The 27,492-nt window shown below is 41.1% G+C and overlaps 1 protein-coding gene across 1 annotated transcript in view; it reads right to left on the reverse strand.

Annotated features, from left to right (window-relative positions):
- LOC311145665 (ALK tyrosine kinase receptor-like) overlaps positions 1-23,294 on the reverse strand; it is a gene marked incomplete at both ends in the record, with an annotated part of 155,661 nt that extends 132,367 nt beyond the window's left edge. The window contains one exon of the mRNA XM_084181928.1: positions 22,910-23,294. Coding sequence (XP_084038054.1) covers positions 22,910-23,294 — 385 coding nt within the window. The remainder of the gene's footprint in view (positions 1-22,909) is intronic.
- Positions 23,295-27,492: the final 4,198 nt, after the last annotated feature.

The following is a 27,492-nucleotide window of genomic DNA, read 5'->3' on the forward strand; positions in this document are numbered from 1 at the left end:
TAATAAGTTCATTGTTACATGATTAATTTAATCTAGTCATATAATTAAACATAGAAGGTAATTATTCGATAAATAATATTAATCACAATAATGAAAGTCACGTCACGACAATGGACAACCTCTTTGTTGGCAACCTTTTATTGAAAAACGAATTTATTTTCTAAATTACATTATGGACAAGGACGGAAAGTTGTTTGATTTTGAAACATTGTGTAGAATCTATGGGGATATTTGTACAAATCATACATACTGTATGCTCAATTGGTGTGTACTATACCCCCCGCATTCAAAAGTTAAGATGAAGAAAGGAAAGCACAACTTAACTGTATGCCATCCTGCTATATCTTTTTTTATAAATGGATACATAAAAATAAAATGAACTGAAATATATCAATTTAATTTCCATAACCTAGCAGCAATTCCATACAAATTTCTAACGTACTGGGAAAATATCTTTGACAATCCAATACCATGGAAGCAGGTCTTCAATCTCACATACAAAACATCCATAGATACATACTCAAGAGCCTTTCAGTTAAAGATATTGTATACAATTCTGTCAACAAAGAAAACTCTTTGCATTTGAGGTATTGAGCAAGACTGTAAATAAAGAAGAGGAGGACATAATGCATCTTTATTGGTACTGTCCAACAGTGAGCTCATTTTGGCTACAGGTTCAAGGCTGGGTTTCCCATCGCTCCATCAAACCACATACTAACCCTCAGCTTATCATCTTTGCTGACCTCAATGTCCATAGTCTTTCAATTAACAACACAAGACTTCTGCTAGGTAAAATTCAAACACAAAACACAAAATTCTACATCTCTAACACCTAACCTTTTGAAACAACTTGCTAGACACTGACTTATCCTTGAGAGTATAATTAACTACTACTAGAAATCAGAAAATTCAACAGCATCAAAGAAAGTGGGAGAAGCTAAGCAAGTAGCACTCACATCTGTAATCATTAAGTGCTTTGAAAGGCTGATTATGGCACACATCAACCTCATCATCCCAGAAAGTTTTGTGATCAAGTCTTTTTTATTAAATATTTTATTGTTGGACATAAAAGACTGTAAAAACACCAGCAAATCTGCTCCAAGTGATTTTAATTTTGAAAATCTGTTCCAAAGTATTCCTACACATAATAGAGAGAGATACAGTGCCTTCAGAAAGTATTAACACCCCTTGACTTTTTCAGAATTGTGTTTTGTTACAGCTTGAATTTACTTTTAGATTTTGTGTCATTGGCCTACATACATTACCCCATAATGTCAAAGTGGAATTATGTTTTTAGAATTAATAAAAAATGAAAAGCTGAAATGTCTTGAGTCAATAGGTATTCAACCCCTTTGTTATGACAAACCTAAATAAGTTCAGGAGTAAAACTGCGCTTACTCTGTGTGCAATAGAGTGTTTAACATGATTTTTGAACGACTACCTCTTCTCTGTACCCCACACATAAAATTATAGAGCAGTGAATTTCAAACACAGATTCAACCAGGGAAGTTTTCCAATGCCTCGCAAAGAAGGGTACCTATTGGTAGATGGGTAAAAAAAATAAAGCAGACATTGAATAGCATGGTGAAGTTATTAATTACACTTTGGATGGTGTATCAATACACCCAGTCTCTACAAAGATACAGAAGTCCTTCCTAACTCAGTTGCCGTAGAGGAAAGAAACCGCTCAGGGATTTCACCATGAGGCCAATGCTGACTTTAAAACATTTACAGAGTTTAATAGCAGTGACAGGAGAAAACTGAGGATGGATCAACAACATTGTAGTTGCTCCACAATACTAACCTAATTGACAGAGTGAAAAGAAGGCAGCCTGTATAGAATACAAATATTCCAAAACATGCGTCCTGTTCGCAACAAGGCGCTAAAGTAATACTGTGAAAAATGTGGCAAAGCAATTCACTTTTTGTCCTGAATACAACGTGTTATGTTTGGGGCAAATCCAATACAACACATTACTGAGTACCACTCCATATATTTTCAAGCAAAGTGGTGGCTGCATCATGTTATGAGTATGCTTGTAATCGTTAAGGAGAGGGGAGTTTTTCAGGATAAAAAAATAATTGGAATGTAGCTAAGCACAGGCAGAATGCTAGAGCAAAACCTGATTCAGTTTGCTTTCCACCAGAAAATGGGAGATGAATTCACCTTTCAACAGGACAATAACCTATAACACAAGCCAAATATACACTGGAATCGCTTACCAAGACAACATTGAATGTTCCTGAGTGGCTTAGTTACCATTTTGTCTTAAATTGTCTTGAAAATCTATGGCAAGACTTGAAAATTGCTGTCTAGCATTGATCAACAACCAACTTGACAAAGCTTGAAGAATTTTAAAAAGAACAATGCGCAAATATTGTACAATCCAGGTGTGCATAACTCTTCGAGACTTACCCACAAAGACTCACAGCTGTAATCGCTGCCAAAGGTGTTTCTAACGTTTATTGACTCAGGGTCGTGAATATTTATGTAAATAAGATATTTCTGTATTTCATTTTCAATATATTTGCAAACATTTCTAACAACATGTTTTCACCTTGTCATTATGAGGTATTGTGTGTAGATGGGTTAGAAAAAACATATACTTAATCCATTTGGAATTGAGGCTGTAACACAACAAAATGTGGAATAAGTCAAGAGGTATGAATACTTTCTGAAGGCACTGTATGTGATCGTGTACAAATGCTGTTCATTGACTACAGCGCAGCGTTCAACACCATAGTCCCCTCCAAGATCTTCACCAAGCTTGGGACCCTGGGACTGAACACCTCTGCAACTGTATCCTGGACTTCCTGACGGGCCAACCCCAGATGGTGAGGGTAGGCAACATCACCTCCGCCACGCTGACCCTCAACATTGGGGGCCCACAGGGGTGTGAGCTTAGTCCCCTCCTATACTCCCTGTGGCAATACATGACTCCAACACCATCATCAAGTTAGCTGACAACATGACGATGGTAGGCTTGATCACCGGTGACGACGATACAGCCTACAGGGAGGAGGTCAGTGATGTCAGTAAGACAAAGGATCTGATCGTGGACTACAGGAAATGGGTGGGGCGAGCACGCCCCCATCCATAACGACGGTGCTGCAGTAGAGCGGGTCAAGAGCTTCAAGTTCCTACGTCTCCAAATCACAATGACTTAAAATGGTCCACACACACGTGCACAGTCATGACGAAGGCGCGACAGCGCCTCTTCCCAATCAGGAGGTTGGAAAGATTTGGCATGGGCCCTCAAATCCTCATAAAGTTCTACAGCTGCACCATTGAAAGCATCTTGACTAACTGCATCACTGCTTGGTATGGCAACTGCACCGCACTCGATTGCATAGCGCTACAGAGGGTGATGCGGACAGCCCAGTACATCACTGGGGCCGAGCTCCCTGCCATCCAGGACCTCTATATCAGGTGGTGTGAAAGGAATGCCCAGAAAATTGTTAGACTCCAGCCAACCAAGCCATAGACTGTTCTCTCTGCTTCAGCACAGCAAATGGTACTGGAGAAAAAGTCTGACACCAACAGGGTCCTGAACAGCTTCTATCCCAAAGCCATAAGACTGCTAAATAGCTAACAAAATGGCTACACGGACTATGTGCATTGACCTTTTTATTTTTATTTTTGCAATAACTCTATGCACCCTCACACAGACTCACACCGACACTCCAACACACACACACTTAATTTGCTCACACACACATAACACGCACACACATTCATACTGACTCTACACACACACGCACACACACTCACTAACAATCATCATACAAGCTGCTGCTACTCTCGTTCCAAAATGATGGGCATTAATATGGAGTTGGTCCCCCCTTTGCTGCTATAACAGCCTACACTCTTCTGGGAAGGCTTTCCACTAGATGTTGGAACATTGCTGCGGGGACTTGCTTCCATTCAGCCAAAAGAGCATTAGTGAGGTCGGGCACTGATGTTGGGCGATTAGGCCTGGCTCGCAGTCGGTGTTCCAATTCATCCCAAAGGTGTTCGATGGGGTTGAGATCAGGGCTCTGTGCAAGCCAGTCAAGTTCTTCCACACCGATCTCGACAAACCATTTCTGTATGGACCTCGTTTTGTCGACAGGGCATTGTCATGCTGAAACAGAAAAGGGCCTTCCCCAAACTGTTGCCACAAAATTGGAAGCACAGAATTGTCTAGAAAGGGGCCTAGCCCAAACCATGAAAAGCAGCCCCAGACCATTATTCCTCCTCCACCAAACTTTTCAGTTGGCACTATGCATTGGGGCAGGTATCCGCCAAACCCATATTTGTCCATCGGACTGCCAGATGGTAAAGCGTGATTCATCACTCCAGAGAACTAGTTTCCACTGCTCCAGAGTCCAATGGCTGCGAGCGTTACACCACTCCAGCCGATGCATTGCGCATGGTGAACTTAGGCTGCTCGGCCATGGAAACCCATTTCATGACACTCCCGACGAACAGTTCTTGTGCTGACGTTGCTTCCAGAGGCAGTTTCGAACTCGGTAGTAAGTGTTGCAACCGAGGACGGACGATTTTTACGTGCTGCATGCTTCAGCACTCAGCGGTCCCGTTCTGTGAGCTTGTGTGGCCTACCACTTCGCGGCTGAGTCGTTGTTGCTCCTAGACGTTTCCACTTCACATTAACAGCACTTACAGTTGACCTGGGCAGCTCTAGCAGGGCAGAAATTTGAAGAACTGACTTGTTGAAAACGTGGCATCCTATGACGGTGCCAAGTTGAAAGTCACTGAGTTCTTCAGTAAGGCCATTCTACTGACAATGCTTGTCTATGGAGCTTGCATGGCAGTGTGCTCGATTTTATAAACCTGTCAGCAACGAGTGTGGCTGAAATAGCCGAATGCACTAATTTGAAGGGGTGTCCACATACTATTGCATATATAGTGTATGGTGATGCCTAGTCACCTTACCCCTATACATACAGTGGGGAGAACAAGTATTTGATACACTGCCGATTTTGCAGGTTTTCCTACTTACAAAGCATGTAGAGGTCTGTAATTTTTATCATAAGTACAATTCAACTGTGAGAGACGGAATCTAAAACAAAAATCTAAGAAAATCACATTGTATGATTTTTAAGTAATTAATTTGCATTTTATTGCATGACATACAGTGGGGGGAAAAAGTATTTAGTCAGCCACCAATTGTGCAAGTTCTCCCACTTAAAAAGATGAGAGAGGCCTGTAATTTTCATCATAGGTACACGTCAACTATGACAGACAAAATGAGAAAAAAAAATCCAGAAAATCACATTGTAGGATTTTTTATGAATTTATTTGCAAATTATGGTGGAAAATAAGTATTTGGTCAATAACAAAAGTTTCTCAATACTTTGTTATATACCCTTTGTTGGCAATGACACAGGTCAAACGTTTTCTGTAAGTCTTCACAAGGTTTTCACACACTGTTGCTGGTATTTTGGCCCATTCCTCCATGCAGATCTCCTCTAGAGCAATGATGTTTTGGGGCTGTCGCTGGGCAACACGGACTTTCAACTCCCTCCAAAGATTTTCTATGGGGTTGAGATCTGGAGACTGGCTAGGCCACTCCAGGACCTTGAAATGCTTCTTACGAAGCCACTCCTTCGTTGCCCGGGCGGTGTGTTTGGTATCATTGTCATGCTGAAAGACCCAGCCACGTTTCATCTTCAATGCCCTTGCTGATGGAAGGAGGTTTTCACTCAAAATCTCACGATACATGGCCCCATTAATTCTTTCCTTTACATGGATCAGTCGTCCTGGTCCCTTTGCAGAAAAACAGCACCAAAGAATGATGTTACCACCCCCATGCTTCACAGTAGGTATGGTGTTCTTTGGATGCAACTCAGCATTCTTTGTCCTCCAAACACGACGAGTTGAGTATTTACCCAAAAAAAATATTTTGGTTTCATCTGACCATATGACATTCTCCCAATCCTCTTCTGGATCATCCAAATGCACTCTGGCAAACTTCAGACGGGCCTGGACATGTACTGGCTTAAGCAGGGGGACACGTCTGGCACTGCAGGATTTGAGTCCCTGTCGGCGTAGTGTGTTACTGATGGTAGGCTTTGTTACTTTGGTCCTAGCTCTCTGCAGGTCATTCACTAGGTCCACCCGTGTGGTTCTGGGATTTTTGCTCACCGTTCTTGTGATCATTTTGACCCCACAGGGTGAGATCTTGCGTGGAGCCCCAGATCGAGGGAGATTATCAGTGGTCTTGTATGTCTTCCATTTCCTAATAATTGCTCCCACAGTTGATTTCTTCAAACCAAGCTGCTTACCTATTGCAGATTCAGTCTTCCCAGCCTGGTGCAGGTCTACAATTTTGTTTCTGGTGTCCTTTGACAGCTCTTTGGTCTTGGCCATAGTGGAGTTTGGAGTGTGACTGTTTGAGGTTGTGGACAGGTGTCTTTTATACTGATAACAAGTTCAAACAGGTGCCATTAATACAGGTAACGGGTGGAGGACAGAGGAGCCTCTTAAAGAAGAAGTTACAGGTCTGTGAGAGCCAGAAATCTTGCTTGTTTGTAGGTGACCAAATACTTATTTTCCACCATAATTTGCAAATAAATTCATAAAAAATCCTACAATGTGATTTTCTGGATTTTTTTCTCTCAATTTGTCTGTCATAGTTGACGTGTACCTATGATGAAAATTACAGGCCTCTCTCATCTTTTTAAATGGGAGAACTTGCACAATTGGTGGCTGACTAAATACTTTTTTCCCCCACTGTAAGTATTTGATCACCTACCAACCAGTAAGAATTTCGTCTCCCACAGACCTGTTAGTTTTTCTTTAAGAAGCCCTCCTGTTCTCCACTCATTACCTGTATTAACTGCACCTGTTTGAACTCGTTACCTGTATAAAAGACACCTGTCCACACACTCAATCAAACAGACTCCAACCTCTCCACAATGGCCAAGACCAGAGAGCTGTGTAAGGAAATCAGGGATAAAATTGTAGACCTGCACAAGGCTGGGATGGGCTACAGGACAATAGGCAAGCAGCTTGGTGAGAAGGTAACAACTGTTGGCGCAATTATTAGAAAATGGAAGAAGTTCAAGATGACGGTCAATCACCCTCGGTCTGGGGCTCCATGCAAGATCTCACCTCGTGGGGCATCAATGATCATGAGGAAGGTGAAGGATCAGCCCAGAACTACACGGCAGGACCTGGTCAATGACCTGAAGAGAGCTGGGACCGCAGTCTCAAAGAAAACTATTAGTAACACACTACGCCGTCATGGATTAAAATCCTGCAGCGCACGCAAGGTCCCTCTGCTCAAGCCAGCGCATGTCCAGGCCCGTCTGAAGTTTGCCAATGACCATCTGGATGATCCAGAGGAGGAATGGGAGAAGGTCATGTGGTCTGATGAGACAAAAATAGAGCTTTTTGGTCTAAACTCCACTCGCCGTGTTTGGAGGAAGAAGAAGGATGAGTACAACCCCAAGAACACCATCCCAACCGTGAAGCATGGAGGTGGAAACATCATTCTTTGGGGATGCTTTTCTGCAAAGGGGACAGGACGACTTCACCGTATTGAGGGGAGGATGGATGGGGCCATGTATCGCAAGATCTTGGCCAACAACCTCCTTCCCTCAGTAAGAGCATTGAAGATGGGTCGTGGCTGGGTCTTCCAGCATGACAACGACCCGAAACACACAGCCAGGGCAACTAAGGAGTGGCTCCGTAAGAAGCATATCAAGGTCCTGGAGTGGCCTAGCCAGTCTCCAGACCTGAACCCAATAGAAAATCTTTGGAGGGAGCTGAAAGTCCATATTGCCCAGCGACAGCCCCGAAACCTGAAGGTTCTGGAGAAGGTCTGTATGGAGGAGTGGGCCAAAATCCCTGCTGCAGTGTGTGCAAACCTGGTCAAGACCTACAGGAAACTTATGATCTCTGTAATTGCAAACAAAGGTTTATGTATCAAATAATAAGTTCTGCTTTTCTGATGTATCAAATACTTATGTCATGCAATAAAATGCAAATTAATTACTGAAAAATCATACAATGTGATTTTCTGGATTTTTGTTTTAGATTCCGTCTCTCACAGTTGAAGTGTACCTATGATAAAAATTACAGACCTCTACATGCTTTGTAAGTAGGAAAACCTGCAAAATCGGCAGTGTATCAAATACTTGTTCTCCCCACTGTATCTACCCCTACCATTCCAGAATCCCTTCACATTGTAAATATGGTAATGGTACTGACCCTGCAACTGACCCTTTATATAACTTACTTACTTTCTCTTGTTCTTCTTATTTCTATTTCTCGTGTTTTTGATCTACTACTGCATTGTTGGGAAAGAGCTTGCAAAAAAAAGCTTTTCACTGTACTTGTGTACAATAAAACTATAAACATTGTAACAATAGTAAAGCTGGTTTGCCCCCTAGGGCCACCGTACAATATGAATACAGGATATGAGTCACTCTTTCTCATACCGTCTCAAGGTCTGGAAAAGCACAGGTCACAAACAAGTTTCACCTTATAATGACATTTCCCGTATCACCGCCCAGAATCAAGAAGCCACTATTTCTGTCCTGCCATTTGATTTCTTATTTTTTGCTGGTATATTATACAGAAGCCACAAGGGGAAAATGTCTGTGCTGATAAGGAATGGTGATAGCTCGGCTCTGTTATGAAATGCTGATTGTCTGGCTCTGTTAAAGTGATGATGCACTGTGAGAGTAAATTGCAAGACAAGGAATGATGAAGCACTAGTAGCCTAGAGCTTATTTCCCCCCTTTTGATTCCTGTAGCCATCATCAAGCTGTCAAGAAGAATGATGATAAGAATTAGTCTTTGATAGATTTTATGAAGTTAGTTTCAGTGGGGAGAAGTGAAAAGTGCCAAAATAACCAACAGCTAAGTAATGAACAGCAATATTAGACTCTATTAATATCATATTGTAAGTATGTTAGTCAGGCATGTCGGCTTGGACCTTACTGGTGTCCTATTAAGAAAAATATAATATATTATAAACATCAAGGTCATTTGAACCTACTCTAAACAACTTGAAATAATACACAGATGATGCCAATATGGTAATAAGGTGTCCATATTAGGACAGCCTATAAGTCTGTATGGATGCACCACCAAAATGCAGAACAACACACCAACCCACATTTGCCAAAAGATTTACATGTAACTGTGCCTGTGACATGCTCAGTATGAGAAATTATATAAGGACAGATTGCGATCAGGCCGGTACGTACATCTGGGGGCAATATTTTGATTGCAAGGTCACGTAAAAACAAGAAGTTCCGAGACCTCATTTGAATTCAACTTTCACTGTGGCTGGGTTAAGAATTGAACAGTGATTTGAATACTGACTGAGGAAGTTAGTCTATTGACGCATACAGTTGAAGTCGGAAGTTTACATACACCTTAGCCAAATACATTTAAACTCAGTTTTTCACAATTCCTGACATTTAACCCTTGTAAAAATTCCCTGTCTTAGGTCAGTTAGGATCACCACTTTATTTTAAGAATGTGAAATGTCAGAATAATAGTAGAGAGAATGATTTATTTCAGCTTTTATTTCTTTCATCACATTCCCAGTGGGTCAGAAGTTTACATACACTCAATTAGTATTTGGTAGCATTGCCTTTAAATTGTTTAACTTGGGTCAAACGTTACGGGTAGCCTTCCACAAGCTTCCCACAATAAGTTGGGTGAATTTTGGCCGATTCCTCCTGACAGAGCTGGTGCAACTGAGTCAGGTTTGTAGGCCTCCTTACTCGCACACGCTTTTCAGTTCTGCCCACAACTTTTCTATAGGATTGAGGTCAGGGCTTTGTGATGGCCACTCCAATACCTTGACTTTATCTTTCTGACTATCCCTGCTGATTATACAAACAACATTACACCAATAATAATGCTTTAGACTTCCCTAATTGTGTTTGTCATTATAATGACTTTAAAACATTTGTGTGAGTCAATGAGTAGAAGTACTCCAGAGTTGCATGTATATTATAAACTGAACTGGACCATGTATTTTCTTGCGCGGTTGTAATTCCATACCAATTTCCCTATGTAAAATATTGTATGCCTTAATATATCTCTAAACTATTATAATTATTTTCTTATTCTTCCCTATCCCATTCATGTTATCTCTTTTCCTGATAATAACTATTATCACCAATATGGACAATGGTTACGGTTTAATTTACAGTCTCCTATTATCTGGTATTGTACTTAATATTTTCATGGTAACATAGTAATACTCCAATAATTACTTAATAGTAGGGTTTCTTTGGGATTTATCGAAACAAGCACTTTGTACTATGTAGTGACCAATTCTGTTGAATGAACGACCAGAAAGTACACATTTGTACCACAACATTTCCCTGTAAACAGTAGGCAAACACCTGCTGAAACAGGACAGTAAACGTGAGCAGTACAAACAGAGCCACGTATACTGTAGTCTATATTATGGCTCTGATTACCAACACACCACTGCTTTGTTTCAATACTGGGCTCTCCATTTGATTCCCGGTAGTTACCCATTGTGTTGAATGTACCAGAAAGTACGCATTTGTACCACAATGTTTCCCTATAAACACTAGGCAAATATCTGCTACATTAGGACATTTAAATTAAGCACTACCATTGCACTGCTTTGTTTCCATACTGGGCTCTCCATTCTCTCCCAGAAGCCTCTGGGGGCTTCAAGGGGTCACACAAGAGTGAGCACTTCACTCACACAAATCCCTGGTGGCAGAATGGGGAGATATTCATGGAGATTTACAGTCAGCGGAATCCTAAGATGGATGCCCCTGACGCTCCCTCTGGACAGTGGACAGGACAGGAGGCATTCGCTCAAGAATTCAATTAACTGCCCAGAGCCACGCTCTATTGGTCAGAGTACAGCCCAATCACGATCCATCTCTGTCAGAGGAAACCACTCAGTAGGAGAACAAGGGGGATGTATGCCGGGTGCATTGTGAGTGTGGTGACAAATGTGACAAAATGGAAAATAAATGGAAAAAACATATTCCTTTATTGTCATACTTTTGTGTACAATGTGTCTCAGAAATGAAGTTCATGGAATGAAATGGTGACTGTTTACTTACTGCTATGGCAATGTAAAATATACAAGATTACAATGGAATTAATTAGTAAAATAATATAAAAATTCATGATCAATGAACTGCTAGCAATGTCAAGTATCTGTAGTATTTTGCCCACTAAACCACTTAATTCAAGAAAATAGGAAATAATAGTAATAATGATGTAATTATGCAATGGTGCATTTTCAGTCGTTTTTAATCAACTGAATAAAATATTTGTCTTTAAATTGACTACATTTTGATTGTACCCCTTTTTTGGTTTACCTTGTTGACTTTTGTCCTCCATATGTCCTATTCATTACACACATCACATGTCAGATGCATGCCTTGGCCAGAAATACATTTGAAAGAGACACACGAAATGTCTTGCAGATACAGTGCAAAGAGACATCTTTACTGTCTTATTCCGTCTTTTCTCACCTTCTTTGAAGCCTCAGAGGTGAGACTCACCGCTAACGTGGACACGCCTAGCCCTCTGTGAAGTTTAGGAAGCTGAGAGTGAGGGGATAGCAAAAATAATATGAAGCTACCAAAGTGTACAGAGTGGCGAGGTGCATCAAAGCACCACAGAGTGGTGGGAGTGTGACAGGGGTGGGCTGTCTGTCTTTTTGTAAAGCCAGGTGCTACACTGAGGCAGCTTTGATACATCGGTGTACCCCTGTCCTTGATGTACGGTTCTCTCTCTATTGGGTCACAGAGGAGCTAACGATGCTCCCTGCTCCCTTTCAAATGAAAATCATCAGACATTCGAAGGGATTTTAAAGTATGGGGAGTTTTGAGAGCATTTGGGGGTGGATCTACTGATGACAAGATCTAAAGGTTTTTCAGGGTTCATAGTCATTCACCAAAGTGAATTTATCAAAATAATACTGCACTTTAATTCTGTATTGAGCTCGTGAAATACTATTATGAACAAACCATTTATCATGACCTCTTTGTGTATATTTTGAGTGCATGTGACATGTAATTGTTAGTTGTTTTCTGTTGCAAAGGTCATGTCAAGCTAGAAGACACACAGGAAAGTCTTTTTTTTTTTTACAAATCTATGTAACAATATGTACCGACACTGTAATTACACTATTTAACTACATGTATGTTATCACCATGTTATTATATAGGTTTTAACGACACTTAATGTCAAGTGGAACCACTGATGACCATCAAAACATCAAAGGTTATTTTTCACTTTCATAACAGATTTATGAAGGCATTCAAGCACCACTCATAATGTGTGGTTGTCAGTAACTGAATCATGCAGGAAGGAAGTGAGCCACCTTCACCACCTTACAATCAAGCAGAGTCAACGGAAGACAGGACATTCACCCAAAAAGACCTCAGAAGTTCAGATAATTTAAGTGTAGGCCTAGATCTACCACCTGAAAGAAACAGCAGAACAAAACGTTGAGGTCGTTCAATCGACATCAATGATTTCAGTCTCCATTCAAATTCTCTTTCTACTCTCGCAGGAGACTAGGCTGATCCAGACATTGGCTCTAGTTGGCATCCGTCTTTGGATTAACATTCCACCCACCTAGCCCAGGGCCATTGAAGACTTCCTCAATATCATCAAATAAGACCCGCAGCTATGATTGCATTTGAGAGGGTGGGTTTGTAATACGAATATGGTTTGTATTGGTAAAGGGAGGAACATTTCTCACAAGTTGTTTGTGGAAGGGCCTAAGGGTGGAGATCAGAGGGATAGAAGAGGAGATGAGGCCGAGAGCCGCGATATATAGACGGAAGGGTGGATATTTTAGCAAGTTGAGGATAAGTGAGATTTAGAACAAAACATCACTAATTCATGCTATTAAAGTGTTTTGTAAGTTTAATTATTTTTTGGGTCAGTGGGGTAAGATATATCTCAATCCCAAAAAAGCACAAAACTCTAACATACATACATGTACGTATGTTACATTTGCAGGAGTATAGACGCACGCACACACACACACACACTGGAATTGTTTCTGTGTGCTACAGTATGTTTCCCTCCTACTACTTCCATTCCCCAATATCCATGTAATGCATTGTGATTTTACAGGTCCCTTGATCACTACATTATTTCCACTTGGCTGAGGCTATATCTAATAACCCAATGCATTTATTGATTCATGAGTGTTTCACTAGCTAGCCAATGAGCCTAACATTTACTAGGCTGATTGACATGAGAGACAATAAAATCTCAATTACGCCAACCATCATCAATCAATCCTTATTAGGCGGCAGGTGGCTTAGTGGTTAAGAGCGTTGTGTCAGTAACCGAAAGGTTGCTGGTTCTAATCCCCGAGCCGACTAGGTGAAAAATCTGTCGATGTGCCCTTGAGCAAGGCACTTAACCCTAATTGCTTCTGTAAGTCGCTCTGGATAAGAGCGTCTGCTAAATGATGTAAATGTAAATTACAATTGGGTCTCTAAATTCCGTTCCTGCCACTAATTTATTTTGTGTCATTCTCATCTATGGCTGCTTCGCTTCCCAAATGGCACCCTATTCCCTATATAGTGCACTACATTTGACCATATGAGCCCTGGTCAAAAGTAGTGCACTATGTAGGGAATAGGGTACCATTTGGGATGTAGCCTATGCCTATACTCGATCTCACAAGAGGATAGACACCTATTCTGTGTCCATCATTCTTAGCTGATTCATTTGCCAATTATTTTGTGAAATTGAAAATTTCTTTACAACAAGTTTTCAATAGACCGGTGGCCTTGATTCCAGATCAATTGAAAAGATGCTAGTATTGTGAGAGAGCTCATAATTAACACTAGAATCGCCAATGTCATCTATTGGGTGTCATGTGAATAAATAATGTTAATACTGTATCTCTAAAAATATATATATACACATACACATTTATATATGTATATATTTACATTTTAGTCATTTAGCAGACGTTCTTATCCAGAGCGACTTACAGTTAGTGAATACATATTCATTTTTTTTATACTGGCCCCCCGTGGGAATTGAACCCACAACCCTGGCGTTGCAAACGCCATGCTCTATCAACTGAGCTACATCCCTGCCGGCCATTCCCTCCCCTACCCTGGGCCAATTGTGCGCCACCCATGAGTCTCCCGGTCGCGGCCGGCTGCGACAGAGCCTGGATTCAAACCAGGATCTCTAGTGGCACAGTTAGCACTGCGATGCAGTGCCTTAGACCACTGTGCCACTCAGGAGTAGTGTATATATATATATACACACTACCGGTCAAAAGTTTTAGAACCAAGGGTTTTTCTTTATTTGTACTATTTTTTACATTGTACAATAATAGTGAAGACATCAAAACTATGAAATAACATATATGGAATCATGTAGTAACCAAAAAAGTGTTAAAAAAATCTTCAAGTAGCCACCCTTTGCCTTGAAGACAGCTTTGCCCACTCTTGGCATTCTCTCAACCAGCATCATGAGGTAGTCACCTGGAATGCATTTCAATTAACAGGTGTGCCTTCTTAATGCGTTTGAGCCAATCAGCTGTGTTGTGACAAGGTAGGCGGGTTATACAGAAGATAGCCCTATTTGGTAAAAGACCAAGTCCATATTATGGCAAGAACAGCTCAAATAAGCAAAGAGAAACAACATTCCATCATTACTTTAAGACATGAAGGTCAGTCAATACGGAACATTTCATGAACTTTGAACGTTTCTTCAAGTGCAGTCGCAAAAACCATCAAGCGCTATGATGAAACTGGCTCTAATGAGGACCGCCACAGGAATGGAAGAACCAGAGTTAGTCTGCTGCAGAGAATAAGTTCCTTAAAGTTACGAGCCTCATAAATTGCAGCCCAAATAAATGCTTCACAGAGTTCAATGATGATTAACTGTGCCTTGATTTCTAAATAAATCACAGACAGTGTCACCACCAAAGCAACCCCACACCATAACTACTCCTCCTCCATGCTTTACGGTGGGAAATATACATGCAGAGATTATCCGCTCACCCACACCGCGTATCACAAAGACACGGCGGTTGGAACCAAAAATCTCAAATTTGAGCGTGTTTCTTGGCCCAAGCAAGTCTCTTCTTATTATTGGTGTCCTTTAGTAGTGGTTTATTTGCAGCATTTCGACCATGAAGGCCTGATTCACACAGTCTCCTCTGAACAGTTGATGTTGAGATGTGTCTGTTACTTGAACTCTGCGAAGCATTTATCTGGGCTGCAATTTCTGAGGCTGGTAACTCTAATGCACTTAAAGAAACTGTCAAAGTTCTTGAAATGTTCCATTTTGACTGACCTTCATGTCTTAAAGTAATGATGGACTGTCGTTTATCTTTGCTTATTTGAGCTGTTCTTGCCATAATATGGACTTGGTCTTATACCAAATAGGGCTATCTTCTACCTTGTCACAACACAACTGATTGGCTCAAACGCATTAAGAAGGAAATAAATATCTGGAAATGAACTTTTAAGAAATCACACCTGTTAATTAAAATGCATTCCAGGTGACTACCTCATGAAGCTGGTTGAGAGAATGCCAAGAGTGTGTAAAGCTGTCATCAAGGCAAAGGGTGGCTATTTGAAGAATCTCAAATATAAAATATGTTTTGAACTGTTTAACACTTTCTTGGTGTTTTATGATTCCATATGTGTTATTTCATAGTTTTGAGGTCTTCACTATTATTCTACAATGTAGAAAATAGTAAAAATAAAGAAAAACCCTTGAATGAGTAGGTGTTCTAAAACTCTTGACCTGTAGTGTCCCAAAAAATATATGGGTGACTGGAAATGATGCAGACAATTACGCTGATAGAAGCCACAATCTATCTGCAATATTAAAGCTGATCTCCTTAAAAAATAATACTGTAATAATAATACTGTACAGTGCCTTGCAAAAGTATTCATCCCCTTTAGCATTTTTTCCTATTTTGTTGATTACAACCAGTCATTTTTATTTGGTTTTCATATAATGGACATACACAAAATAGTCCAAATTGTGAAATGAAAAAAATAACTTGTTTCAAATAATTCTTAAAAGATAAATAACGGAAAAGTGCTGCGTGCATATGTATTCACCCCCTTTGCTATGAAGCCCCTAAATAAGATCTGGAGCAACCAATTACCTTCAGAAGTCACATAATTAGTTAAATAGTCCACCTGTGTGCAATCTAAGTGTCACATGATCTGTCACATGATCTCAGTATATATACACCTGTTCTGAAATGCCCCAGAGTCTGCAACACCACTAAGCAAGCGGCACCATAAAGACCAAGGAGCTCTCCAAACAGGTCAGGGACAAAGTTGTGGAGAAGTACAGATCAGGGTTGGGTTATAAAAAAATATCAGAAACTTTGAACATCCCACGGAGCACCATTAAATCCATTATTAAAAAATGGAAATAATATGGCACCACAACAAACCTGCCTAGAGAGGGCCGCCCACCAAAACTCACGGACCAGGCAGGGAGGGCATTAATCAGAGAGGCAACAAAGAGACCAAAGATAACCCTGAAGGAGCTGCAAAGCTCCACAGTGGAGATTGGAGTATCTGTCCATAGGACCACTTTAAGCCGTACACTCCACAGAGCTGTGCTTTACGGAAGAGTGGGCAGAAAAAAGCCATTGCTTAAAGAAAAAAATAAGCAAACACTTTTGGTGTTCGCCAAAAGGCATGTGAGAGACTCCCCAATCATGTGGAAGAAGGTACTCTGGTCAGATGAGACTAAAATGTAGCTTTTTGGCCATCAAGGAAAACGCTATGTTGGCGCAAACCCAACACCTCTCATCACCCTAAGAACACCATCCACCATCCATGTTTTTGAATTGAAGGAATGATGGATGGCGCTAAATACAGGGAAATTCTTGATGGAAACTTGTTTCAGTCTTCCAGAGATTTGAGACTGGGACGGAGGTTCACCTTCCAGCAGGACAATAATCCTAACCATACTGCTAAAGCAACACTCAAATGGTTTAAGGGGAAACATTTAAATGTCTTGGAGTGGCCTAGTCAAAGCCCAGACCTCAATCTAATTGAGAATCTGTGGTATGACTTAAAGATTGCTGTACACCAGCGGAACCCATCCAACTTGAAGGAGCTGGAGCAATTTTTTCTTGAAGAATGGGCAAAAGTCCCAGTGGCTAGATGTGCCAAGCTTATAGAGACATACCCCAAGAGACTTGCAGCTGTAATTGCTGCAAAAGGTGGCTCTACAAAGTATTGACTTTGGGGGGGGGGGGGGGGGGTGAATAGTTATGCACGCTCAGGTTTTCTGTGTTTTTGTCTTATTTGTTGTTTGTTTCACAAAAAAAATATTGCATCTTCAAAGTGGTAGGCATGTTGTGTAAATCAAATGATACAAACCCCCCCAAAATCCATTTTAATTCCAGGTTGTAAGGCAACAAAATAGGAAAAATGGTAAGGGGGGTGAATACTTTCACAAGCCACTGTATCTCTGCCATTTTTCAAATGTAATTTTATACTAATAGATGTAAATACAAGATTCAATTGAGAATGGTATGATGTGTGAGAATATGCGTGATGTGCATTAACAGTCTATTGGAGCTCATTGTTGCTATCCTATTTAGAACTTGATAGATCTCCCAGGCAACCAGCATAACAATTCGACATAACAGTACAAGAGTACATATCATGGTGCACAAACTGTATGTGAGAAATATTTTTATTTTGAAGTAGTTACCACGCTATGCTTCAATGCATATGAGTCTACAGTTCTCTAACAATGTGTCCAGCCTCTTACCCTGCTACTACAACCTGTCCTTCCATCCATCCATCCATCCATCCATCCATCCATCCCTATATCCGACACACTATCCACTCAACCACCCGTCTCCTAACTAATTTCACTCCCCCGGCTCCCCAGAATAGAAGTGATTGATGGGTAAGGGGAAACCCTCCCGCCACTGTGTAGCTAATCACTGAGTATAGACTTGCAGTAACGCACCATTAGAGGCCTGCAGCATCATGTTGTAATGGTTAGGGAAATGGGCCAAGGAACAGGAGGTTAAAGGTTCAAGTCCCCCAAGGGTACTTGCTGCTGCCTTGTCTGAGGTACTTATCCATCTGTGGAAATGACTGGTGACAATGTGTAAGTAATATAAATATCTGCAGAGCGAAACAAACTAGAAGTGTATAAACAGGAGTATAAACAGGACTTAACATACAGTTTGTCAAGTGATGATCCAGTGTTAATAAGCAACCAGGGTTAACATCATATGCCCCTGTGCTTTACTATGGCACAGACAGAGACAAACTGAAACACATTTGTTATTGACACGATCTGTTAATGAACTCATCCACCAGTCCTTTCTTTTGCTAACACTCCTGTTTGCTTCGTGTGAGACAAACTGGGAGAGTGCGGACAGCTGTGATTCTTCTGAATAACAAGTTAATCTGTATGCCAATATAACAGCCGGTGAGAAATACAGACGTGTCACCGGTGATATGCCGGAGACATTTCGACTTGTCAAAGGGAACAATGAGCCTAAGCGATAGATGCACCAGCGCTCAAGTTGCTTTTTGGGTAATGAATGGGATTCACTTGTTGGCCCCTTGGCAGATGAGTTAATTAGTGTCGCAGAGGATGAAAAAAGCTTAAGGACACTTTGCTTGATTAATTTGGCCCGTGTGGCTGTAAGCTGACGAATATCTCATCAAGCCACGGCTTGAGTAATCGCTGTTCTCAAGTGCAGGGAAAACGGCACAAAAGGAAGGAGCGTGTCAGAATGGAAATGGAATACCGTCAAACTCGTACAGACCCGGAGATGTTTTTTCTTATGAGGGAGTTGATCCAGATTGGATTTACCTGAAGGTCAGGAAAACTAGGAATCAGATTAAAATTACCAGAGGGAGTGCTTGCGCATCCGCACCTTTCATTTATTACAGCCGGAAATTTGGACCGCAGATGTAAGGCGACCAGAACTGTCTGTAGATACTAGCGTTTGCGGGTTCTCTCAAATTGGAACATACTTGATCCGAGGCATGGTCACTAATTCAAAAGACTGCTGTAAACTGCATTTCAATTTACATAAAGTCTGTAGATCAAATATTTATCGTGACCTACACACTGAGAATGATGCACAAATACAAGTTTTGGTGTGCAACTCTTAACCCCAACGTACTATAAACCACAGGGACAGAAATAAAACAATGACTAAAATCCTGAGCTCCTATCAGCCTTAGCCCCCCCGAAGCTTCACAATATTGATCATTAATAGTCCCAATTAATTCATTAGGGGAGCAGAGACTGGAACAAATAAGGCAAACAAGCAAACCCCCACAAGGGATTTGAGTTTGAGAGCAGGCGTTATCAAACACACAGCAGCTAGGCACTGCAGCGGCAGGTAATTCGAGCCAGGCCTAGCGACAGGTGCTCGAGGGACGAGCGTTGCATTCTGCACCGTTCGCCTCAGCTGTCGATCAGCTGATACCTGTTGTGAAGAGCTGGTGCGACGGATTAAGGCTTAGCTTGGAGAGACATGCGGAGGTGGGTGCGTGTACTGTTGAAACGTACCCAGGTGCTGTTTTAGGAAAGAACAGTGTGAGTGTTGTTGGCCCCAGAATGGGGACGTTGTGAGCTGCCCAACAGGAGAACAATTAGAGTCTTGTCTAATTCTTGGATTTGCATGAGCTACAGCAATCTGTTCTGTTCTGTTGTTGGAGGTCTGAGAGGCACTGTTACGCAAATAGTTGGGATGAGTTGTATGTGTGGAGCGGGTGTCTGTTTTTGTGTGTGTGTGTGTGTGTGTGTGTGTTGGGATCATCAAATAGATTTTTGCATTGAATGTAAAGTGCTGCATGTGGAAAAATGAGGAAGTAATACAGACAACAATACATTTGCTTGCCTCGATGTGTGTGTACATACAGTATGTTTGCATCTCTGATAACTCAATCATGATAACACGATGGATCAGTCATTTGTTAACATCTGTGAGTTTCGGGCTCAATTAGACAGCTGCCAGAAATAATATCACTTCAAACAGTATGTATCAGTTGATTTACTGACAGAAATATTGAACTGCTCTGACTTTAACAAAAAAATCTAAAAGCACCTCTGAAATTGAATCAGAGAATTGGAGCCTTAAGACTTCAGAGTCAAATAAATATATGTATTCTTCTGGACTAAAAACACTGAAATGTTCTGCTTGAACAATTAGTCTCAGCCTGTCCATAGAGTGATATGGTTCCCTTTCAATAAAGAATGGTAGATTTAAATTTACTGGGCCATTTACCTGACTTAAGCTTCAAACAGAAGACATGGTGGACAATAATATAATACTTTTTTTTACTATTGTCTACATTGTAGAATAATAGTGAAGACATAAAAACTATGAAATAGCACATATGGAATCATGTAGTAACCAAAAAAAGTGTTAAACAAAGAATTTGAGATTCTTCAAATAGCCACCCTTTACCTTGATGACAGCTTTGAAAACTCTTGGCATTCTCTCAACCAGCATCATGAGGTAGTCACCTGGAATGCATTTAAATTCACAGGTGTGCCTTCTTAAAAGTTAATTTGTGGAATTTCTATCCTTCTTAATGCGTTTGAGCCAATCAGTTGTGTTTTGACAAGGTAAGGGGGGGTATACAAAAGAAAGCCCTATTTGGTAAAAGACCAAGTCCATATTATGGCAAGAACAGCTCAAATAAGCAAAGAGAAACGACAGTCCATCATTACTTTAAGACATGAAGGTCAGTTAAAATTGAACATTTCAAGAACTTTGACAGTTTCTTCAAGTGCAGTCGCAAAAAACATCAAGCGCTATGATGAAACTGGCTATCATGAGGACGGCCACAGGAATGGAAGACCCAGAGTTACCTCTGCTGCAGACGACAAGTTCATTAGAGTTACCAGCTTCAGAAATTGCAGCCCAGATAAATGCTTCACAGAGTTCAAATAACAGACACATCTCAAGATCAACTGTTCAGAGGAGACTGTGTGAATCAGGCCTTCATGGTCGAATTGCTGCAAATAAACCACTACTAAAGGACACCAATAATAAGAAGAGACTTGCTTGAGCCAAGAAACACGAGCAATGGACATTAGACCGGTGTTAATTTTTCCTTTGGTCTGGAACCGCCGTGTCTTTGTGTGTAAAGCTGTCATCAAGGCAAAGGGTGGCTATTTGAAGAATCTCAAATATAAAATAACTTTTTTGGTTACTACATGTATATGTGTTATTTCATAGTTCTGATGTCTTCACTATTATTCTACAATGTATAAAATAGTAAAAATAAAGAAAAATCCTCTAAACAGTTCTACAACTTTTGACATGTAGTGTAGTTCTCCACAGTAAACTTTTATAATCTCTTCTTGTCGGTGTTAAGACTCGGAGCGATGCAGTAGAACTGTTTAGAGGGGAAACCGTGTATCAAACTGAAGGATGCGACTTCCTCCTAAACTTTTCTGTCGCTGCTTGTTAAAAGATAAGTTGTCTACACTTTGTAGTGCAATGGTTCTCAAAGATTAGTACTTGGAGACTACTATGTTTGCAGCTTCTATCTAGTAAGTCAGTAAACAGATTTCTGAGTTTGGGACATTCTCTCTTAGAGTTTGGGACATTCTCTCAATTGTGCCTAAACAGTCGAGCTCCATGGTGACGTTTGGTCACTTGAGCATGTCAATGCGAACATCCCATGAAGTATTTGTCCACATTCTGTTTCTCTGCTTTCACTGACACACAAAAGCTGCTGTAACAGTGGGTTTTCTGTTCTAATAACCCAAATTGGAAAACCATAACTCAACTTGTAACTCTTTTGAAATCCACATTGTATACCACATTTCTTCAATTATATACAGTTCCTCGAAACATCAAAGCAAGGGTCCCTACTTTTCTGCATCCAGCTTTGAGGAAATTGAATCAGCAGGATTAACCTAATTTAAAAGGACCTCTCGAGGTTCAAATAGAGCGATACTATCCCCTGTAGCGTCCGTGCATTTAATTCCACAACATACAGTAATTGGGTTAGCATCCAGTATGGTAGCCGTAAAAACCTCCAGTTTAAAACATTTGCACTGCTTTTCAAACACACATAGCTGTGTCATCAAAACTTTAGCTATGAAAGCAGCAACTGTTTCCAAAGTTCACTGTATTCCCCAGAAGCAAATACAGTAGTAGCTAATTTAACTAAGTGTTTCATTACAAAGACAAATGTACTGACCTCTTCACTTTTCATAATTGAAATAATAAAGTATAACATTCATATTTCGTAAATATTACATTTAAGCTACTTATTCAGCTATTTTATTTAGTAATGTTCAACAAATCCCTGAGAGCATTGTGCTCAGAACACAAAAGTAAATTTCACAAAAAGGAAGTGTAAAGATGTTGTGAGAAAGGAACCTTTGACACTCGATTCAAGGCTACAGAATAATTAAATGTAGACTTCAAAGACAGGCATTTTGGTCAGCTTTTAACATGTATTAATTGTTTTTATTGTGTTACTATTTCCTTTTTTTTGTGCAAATATTTGTCTTACTTTTTAACCCTGCACTGTTGGGAATGGGCTCGTAAGTAACATTTCACTGTAAAGTCTACAGCTGTTGTGTTCGGCACATGTGACCAACAACATTTTGTTTGATTTAAATAATGAAGGGGGAACAGTGGATGCTAACATTTAGAGAGAATTAGCTATTATCTACATAGATGTGGATGTACAGCACCCACTTGAGGTAGACACTGCCCATATAACCACAGATCCAGGGTCAGATTACACAACTCCAAATCCTAACCTTCCCTATTAATAACTATTAGTAGAACCCAACTATTTGATCTTGGATCAGTCTTTAGTCTCAACTTCTAACCACTCCACAGCACAATCAGTAGCATGCAGACACACAACACAGCAATTGCTAACTTAGACGCTCACTTACCCACTGTGCAGTTGGTAGTGAAGCCCGGTTCGATGGTGGCGGTGGCGTCCTGCTCGCTCGGCCGGTCGTAGCTGGCCTGGATCCGGAAGGGCGTGGTTCCGCGGGACCCCAGGGTGAGGTGGACCACCGCCCAGCTGCCGAGGAGAGAGATGAGCATCAAGATCAGGGCCACTAGTAGACAACCCAGGTGACAGGGCCCCCCGTGCCTACTGTTGGGGTAGGGGGTCAGAGCAGGGGTCCCCTCTTCCTCCAGCTGAGTTTCCCCCTCCATAGTGGTCTCAGGAGAGGGGGGAGAGGGGGTAGACTGGGTTCCCTTAGAGCCTGTGGGGTTTGAGTCCCCCGCCTCCTCCCCTTGCATTTTGGGAGGGTCCCCCTGGTGATGCATGCCCCTCTGCAGTGCCCACCCCTGGGTATTTTCTGCCGGGTTACGGGCAAGATTTTGGCGGAGACTCTATCTAAAGCTGACAGGTGGTGTGCGTGGATGACACCCTGCACCTCAGTGCGAGAGGTGGCTGAAATGGAGCGTGTATGTATGTGTGTGTGTCAGAGAGAGAGAGTCAGAATGGATGTGAGCACACTTCACACACCAATGCTAGCTCCTGTGTGCAAGTTAGGGGCAGAGGAGATCCTGAAGCGAATGCTCTCCCCAGCCAGCCACCGCCTGCCTTTGTGTAGTTCAACGTGGTCCATAATTTTATTAAGCAAATTGCGGCTGATTTCACTTTGGCTCCGGGCTACTGACGAATGATTTATCCCTCCCTCTCTCTCTCTCTCTCTCTCTCTCTCCACCCTCCCCTCTCTCCGTCATCCCCCATAACCTTGTGCATTTCCTGTATTATTTACCTATGACACATGTGGCATCTCCCCTCTCTATTGGATCAACATGAGGAAGTACAGTAGCTGTGGATGTGGCTACTCAGTGAACACTCAATTACAAACACGCACATACACGCACAACACACACACACACACACACACACACACACACACACTTACTGTAGGTACATAAATTGATGTATATGGTTAACTCTTGTTTCCCATGCATTGTACATAATTTTACCTTTTAGTGACATCACTATTGTTTAGTGTTTAATATACAGATGAATCATTAGTTAATCAACTGAAATCTTAATGTTTTAATAATGTAACAAAAATCAGTCCTAACATTGCATGTCTTCTGACAATTTAATTTAGTGTAATTTGTTGTGTTTTGCTTTGCGTTCATGCACCATTACCGCTACACTTTTCAACTGGATACCTTGCATGAAGAGAATAAAACTTCTCGTTAAAAAAAATCTTGCATGAAGAGAATAAAACTTCTCGTTAAAAAAAATCTCCTGATGATGTATTGCTGGAAAGGCTCTTGTTTTAAAGGCCAACTCTTCTACATAAAACATGCAGAAGTTGAGCGGAGTAATTTCTCTATTTAATCAAATAATAAATAAATCAGCAACTTTTATCAACGGTTGCAATGTTATTTTAATGCTTTAGTTCGTGTCTCCTTTGTTACTTGTTTGACTGAAGACACACACACAAACATATGCAAACATACTCTAGCGACCGGATTAAGGTGTTGGCTTGACAGTCACTGGACCAGGGTTTGACTCCTGGTCGCGGCTACCCCCTGAATTCGCTACATTGGTGTCAGAAGTTGGATGGCGCCCGTGTGCCATCAGAAAGGTGTGTACACGTGAGGGACTTGTTATAGAGAACTGTGGGGACATGCTCTCCAGAAGGAAGGGGGCATTGTAGCTACCTTAAGCCAGCCTCTAGCGACCTTATGAAGGGGTTTGGACCTATTGGTGTTAAGGTGTTGGCTTGACAGTCGCTGAACCTGGGTCCAAGACCTGGTTGGGGCTACTGCTTTTTTTGCTACAATACATACATATTTTATGAATTCAGTTAAGAAGCTGCAGAGAAATTTAAATTCAGAAAATTAATTATATTTGTATGATTTACATATCTTCCCAGACATATGTATTTGATCATTTCACACCTGTTTTCCACCATGTATGGTTGTTTTGCTACAGAAGTGGTTAGGACACAGTTCCGCTCTCATGTCTAGGGAGCAACTGCTGGGTCAGGTGCTTGGAGTGTCGGCAGGGTTACGGAGGGAGAGGAAGTAATACTCACAGGTGTGGGGGATTACCGAACTGAGAAACTGACAGAGATTAGTTTCCCGACAGGCAGAGTTTTCCCATTTGGGTTTGAATCCTTTTCTTTGGCAAGCTAGCATGCTAACATCATGTAGAATGTGTGTCTTGCAAATCGCACTCTTAAATATTTATTCTTAGTCTTGTGAAAGCAAAACATATTAGGTACATGTTACCGAATTCATATGTGAAAACCCCCTAAAATGTGATTGGAGATTATGGCAACTGGCACTCACATGGCAACCATTGTAAGTAAATTAAAGCGGCAATCAGCAGTTGAAACAATAACAAAGCATATTCCCCACCACTGTTTCGGTAAAAAGCAGGAAATTGAGCTGGAGTAATCCTTCATGGACAGACTACATGAACATAAATGGTACTGTAGATCTGTCATGATACAACGGGATGCGTGAGACAACGAGCAGCATTTGTTCCGGTGCTTTGGACAAATCACGATTTCTAAGGTGTTAGCATCTTTCGAATTTCGGAAGGGGAGGGGACATTTGGCCCATAGACTTGACCGTAACTTGCAAAGAGAGAGGGTGGAGCTCTTCCTTCCGGTTCCGATCCTCATTTTAGCGCTTCTCTTAACACGCATGGACCCAGAACTTAATTGAGCATCTGATAAATTACACAAGACTTTAGTTCTGTGTTAACCAAGAGAAATGTAACCACTATCAAATTCAAAGACAGAGTTATGGATGCAAGGACTGACCATCCATAATATCACAATTATTATGTTAACCATGCTTTAAGGCTATACAATGTTTGTTTACATTTACTTTGTTTACAAACGTTGGGGTAAAACAAGCTTATATTTTGAGCAGATATATTCTTCAAGAATCAATGGGTACATATCATTCATGTATAAGTCCAAAATGGATGTAGCAACTGCTGATTACCCCTTTAAGTAAAATAATTGGCATAGCTGCTAACTAGTTAACTAGTTCATATCACTTTGTCTATCCTTATCTGAGAGTGACTATTTTGTGCAAGTTGTGTGTGTGTAAATGTGTGTATTGTTTGCGGGAGTGTGTGTGTCTATCTGTCTGTTTTGGTGTGTCCTCATCTGTGTGTGTGTCCCCATCTGTGGCTCATTTGTGTGTGAACTACGCTGGCGTGACACTGTAAAATGCTACCATGCTGATGAGGATCAAGAGCAATGGAACATCTGATTTCAATCGGGGCTGGTCACAGTGAGTGGCACCTTTTGATAATGCTTGACGGATGTTATTGGGCCCGCCGTAGCACCATTAGAGCATTAAGCAGCAACAGGAACAGAAACACCTGTAACCTGTCCTGAGATGGCCATCAACGATGGGGCCTCATGATAACTGAGATAACGCTCAAAGACTTCAAACCTCTGCTTCCCAACTGCTTAGACAAGAGAGCTGAGGTGAAATTTCAGATAGCGGTGTACAGCAGGGATCGGCAACAGACAATTTTATTTGCACCCCAACAAAGTAAAAACTAATATATATACAGTACCAGTCAAAAGTTTGGACACACCTACTCATTCCCTGGTTTTTCTTTATTTTGACTATTTTCTACATTGTAGAATAATAGTGAAGACATCAACACTATGAAATAACACATATGGAATTATGTAGTAACCAAAAAAGTGTTAAAAAAATCAAAACATATTTTATATTCTTCAAAGTAGCCACCCTTTGCCTTGATGACAGCTTTGCACACTCTTGGCATTCTCTCAACCAGCTTCATTAGGTAGTCACCTGGAATGCATTTCAATTAACAGGTGTGCCTTCTAAAAAGTAATCACACCTCCTCCTCGATGATTTACGGTGGGAAATACACATGCGGAGATCATCTGTTCATCCCGCATCTCACATAGACATGGCGGTTGGAACCAAAAATCTCAAATTTGGACTGTAGACCAAAGGACAAATTTCCACTTGTCTAATATCCATTGCTCATATTTCTTGGTCCAAGCTAGTCTCTTCTTCTTATTGGTGTCCTTTAGTAGTGGTTTCTTTGCAGCAACAGTTCCCTAATGTAAGACATATACACACAAACACACTCAACTGTCACTGTCCTATTACGCAACAGGCAAAACACACACACACACCAATCCACACATGCAACCATCATCTTACACAACAATCCCTCCTCTCCTCCCCACATCCCATCCCTCCACCTTCCAGCATATTAAATTATATTGGTTCTGGGAAAAGAGAGAGGGGACTGCTGCATTGCTAGAGAAGGGGCTTTGTTATATAGGGCCAACACTCCACCATATTCCATAATGAGAAGGAAATGAATTAGATATGCTCAAGAGCAGACAAGAGTACACCCTGCACACACTAGCTTTACGAGGAATCTCTTATCGGGTTATGAATGGAAGAGTGCAAGCCCAACTAGTGTGTGTGTGTTTGTGTGTGTGTATGTGTGTGGTTGAAAAAGGCTTATTGT

Source organism: Coregonus lavaretus (genome assembly GCF_964263955.1).
Source record: "Coregonus lavaretus genome assembly, chromosome: 18".
NCBI lineage: Eukaryota > Metazoa > Chordata > Actinopteri > Salmoniformes > Salmonidae > Coregonus > Coregonus lavaretus.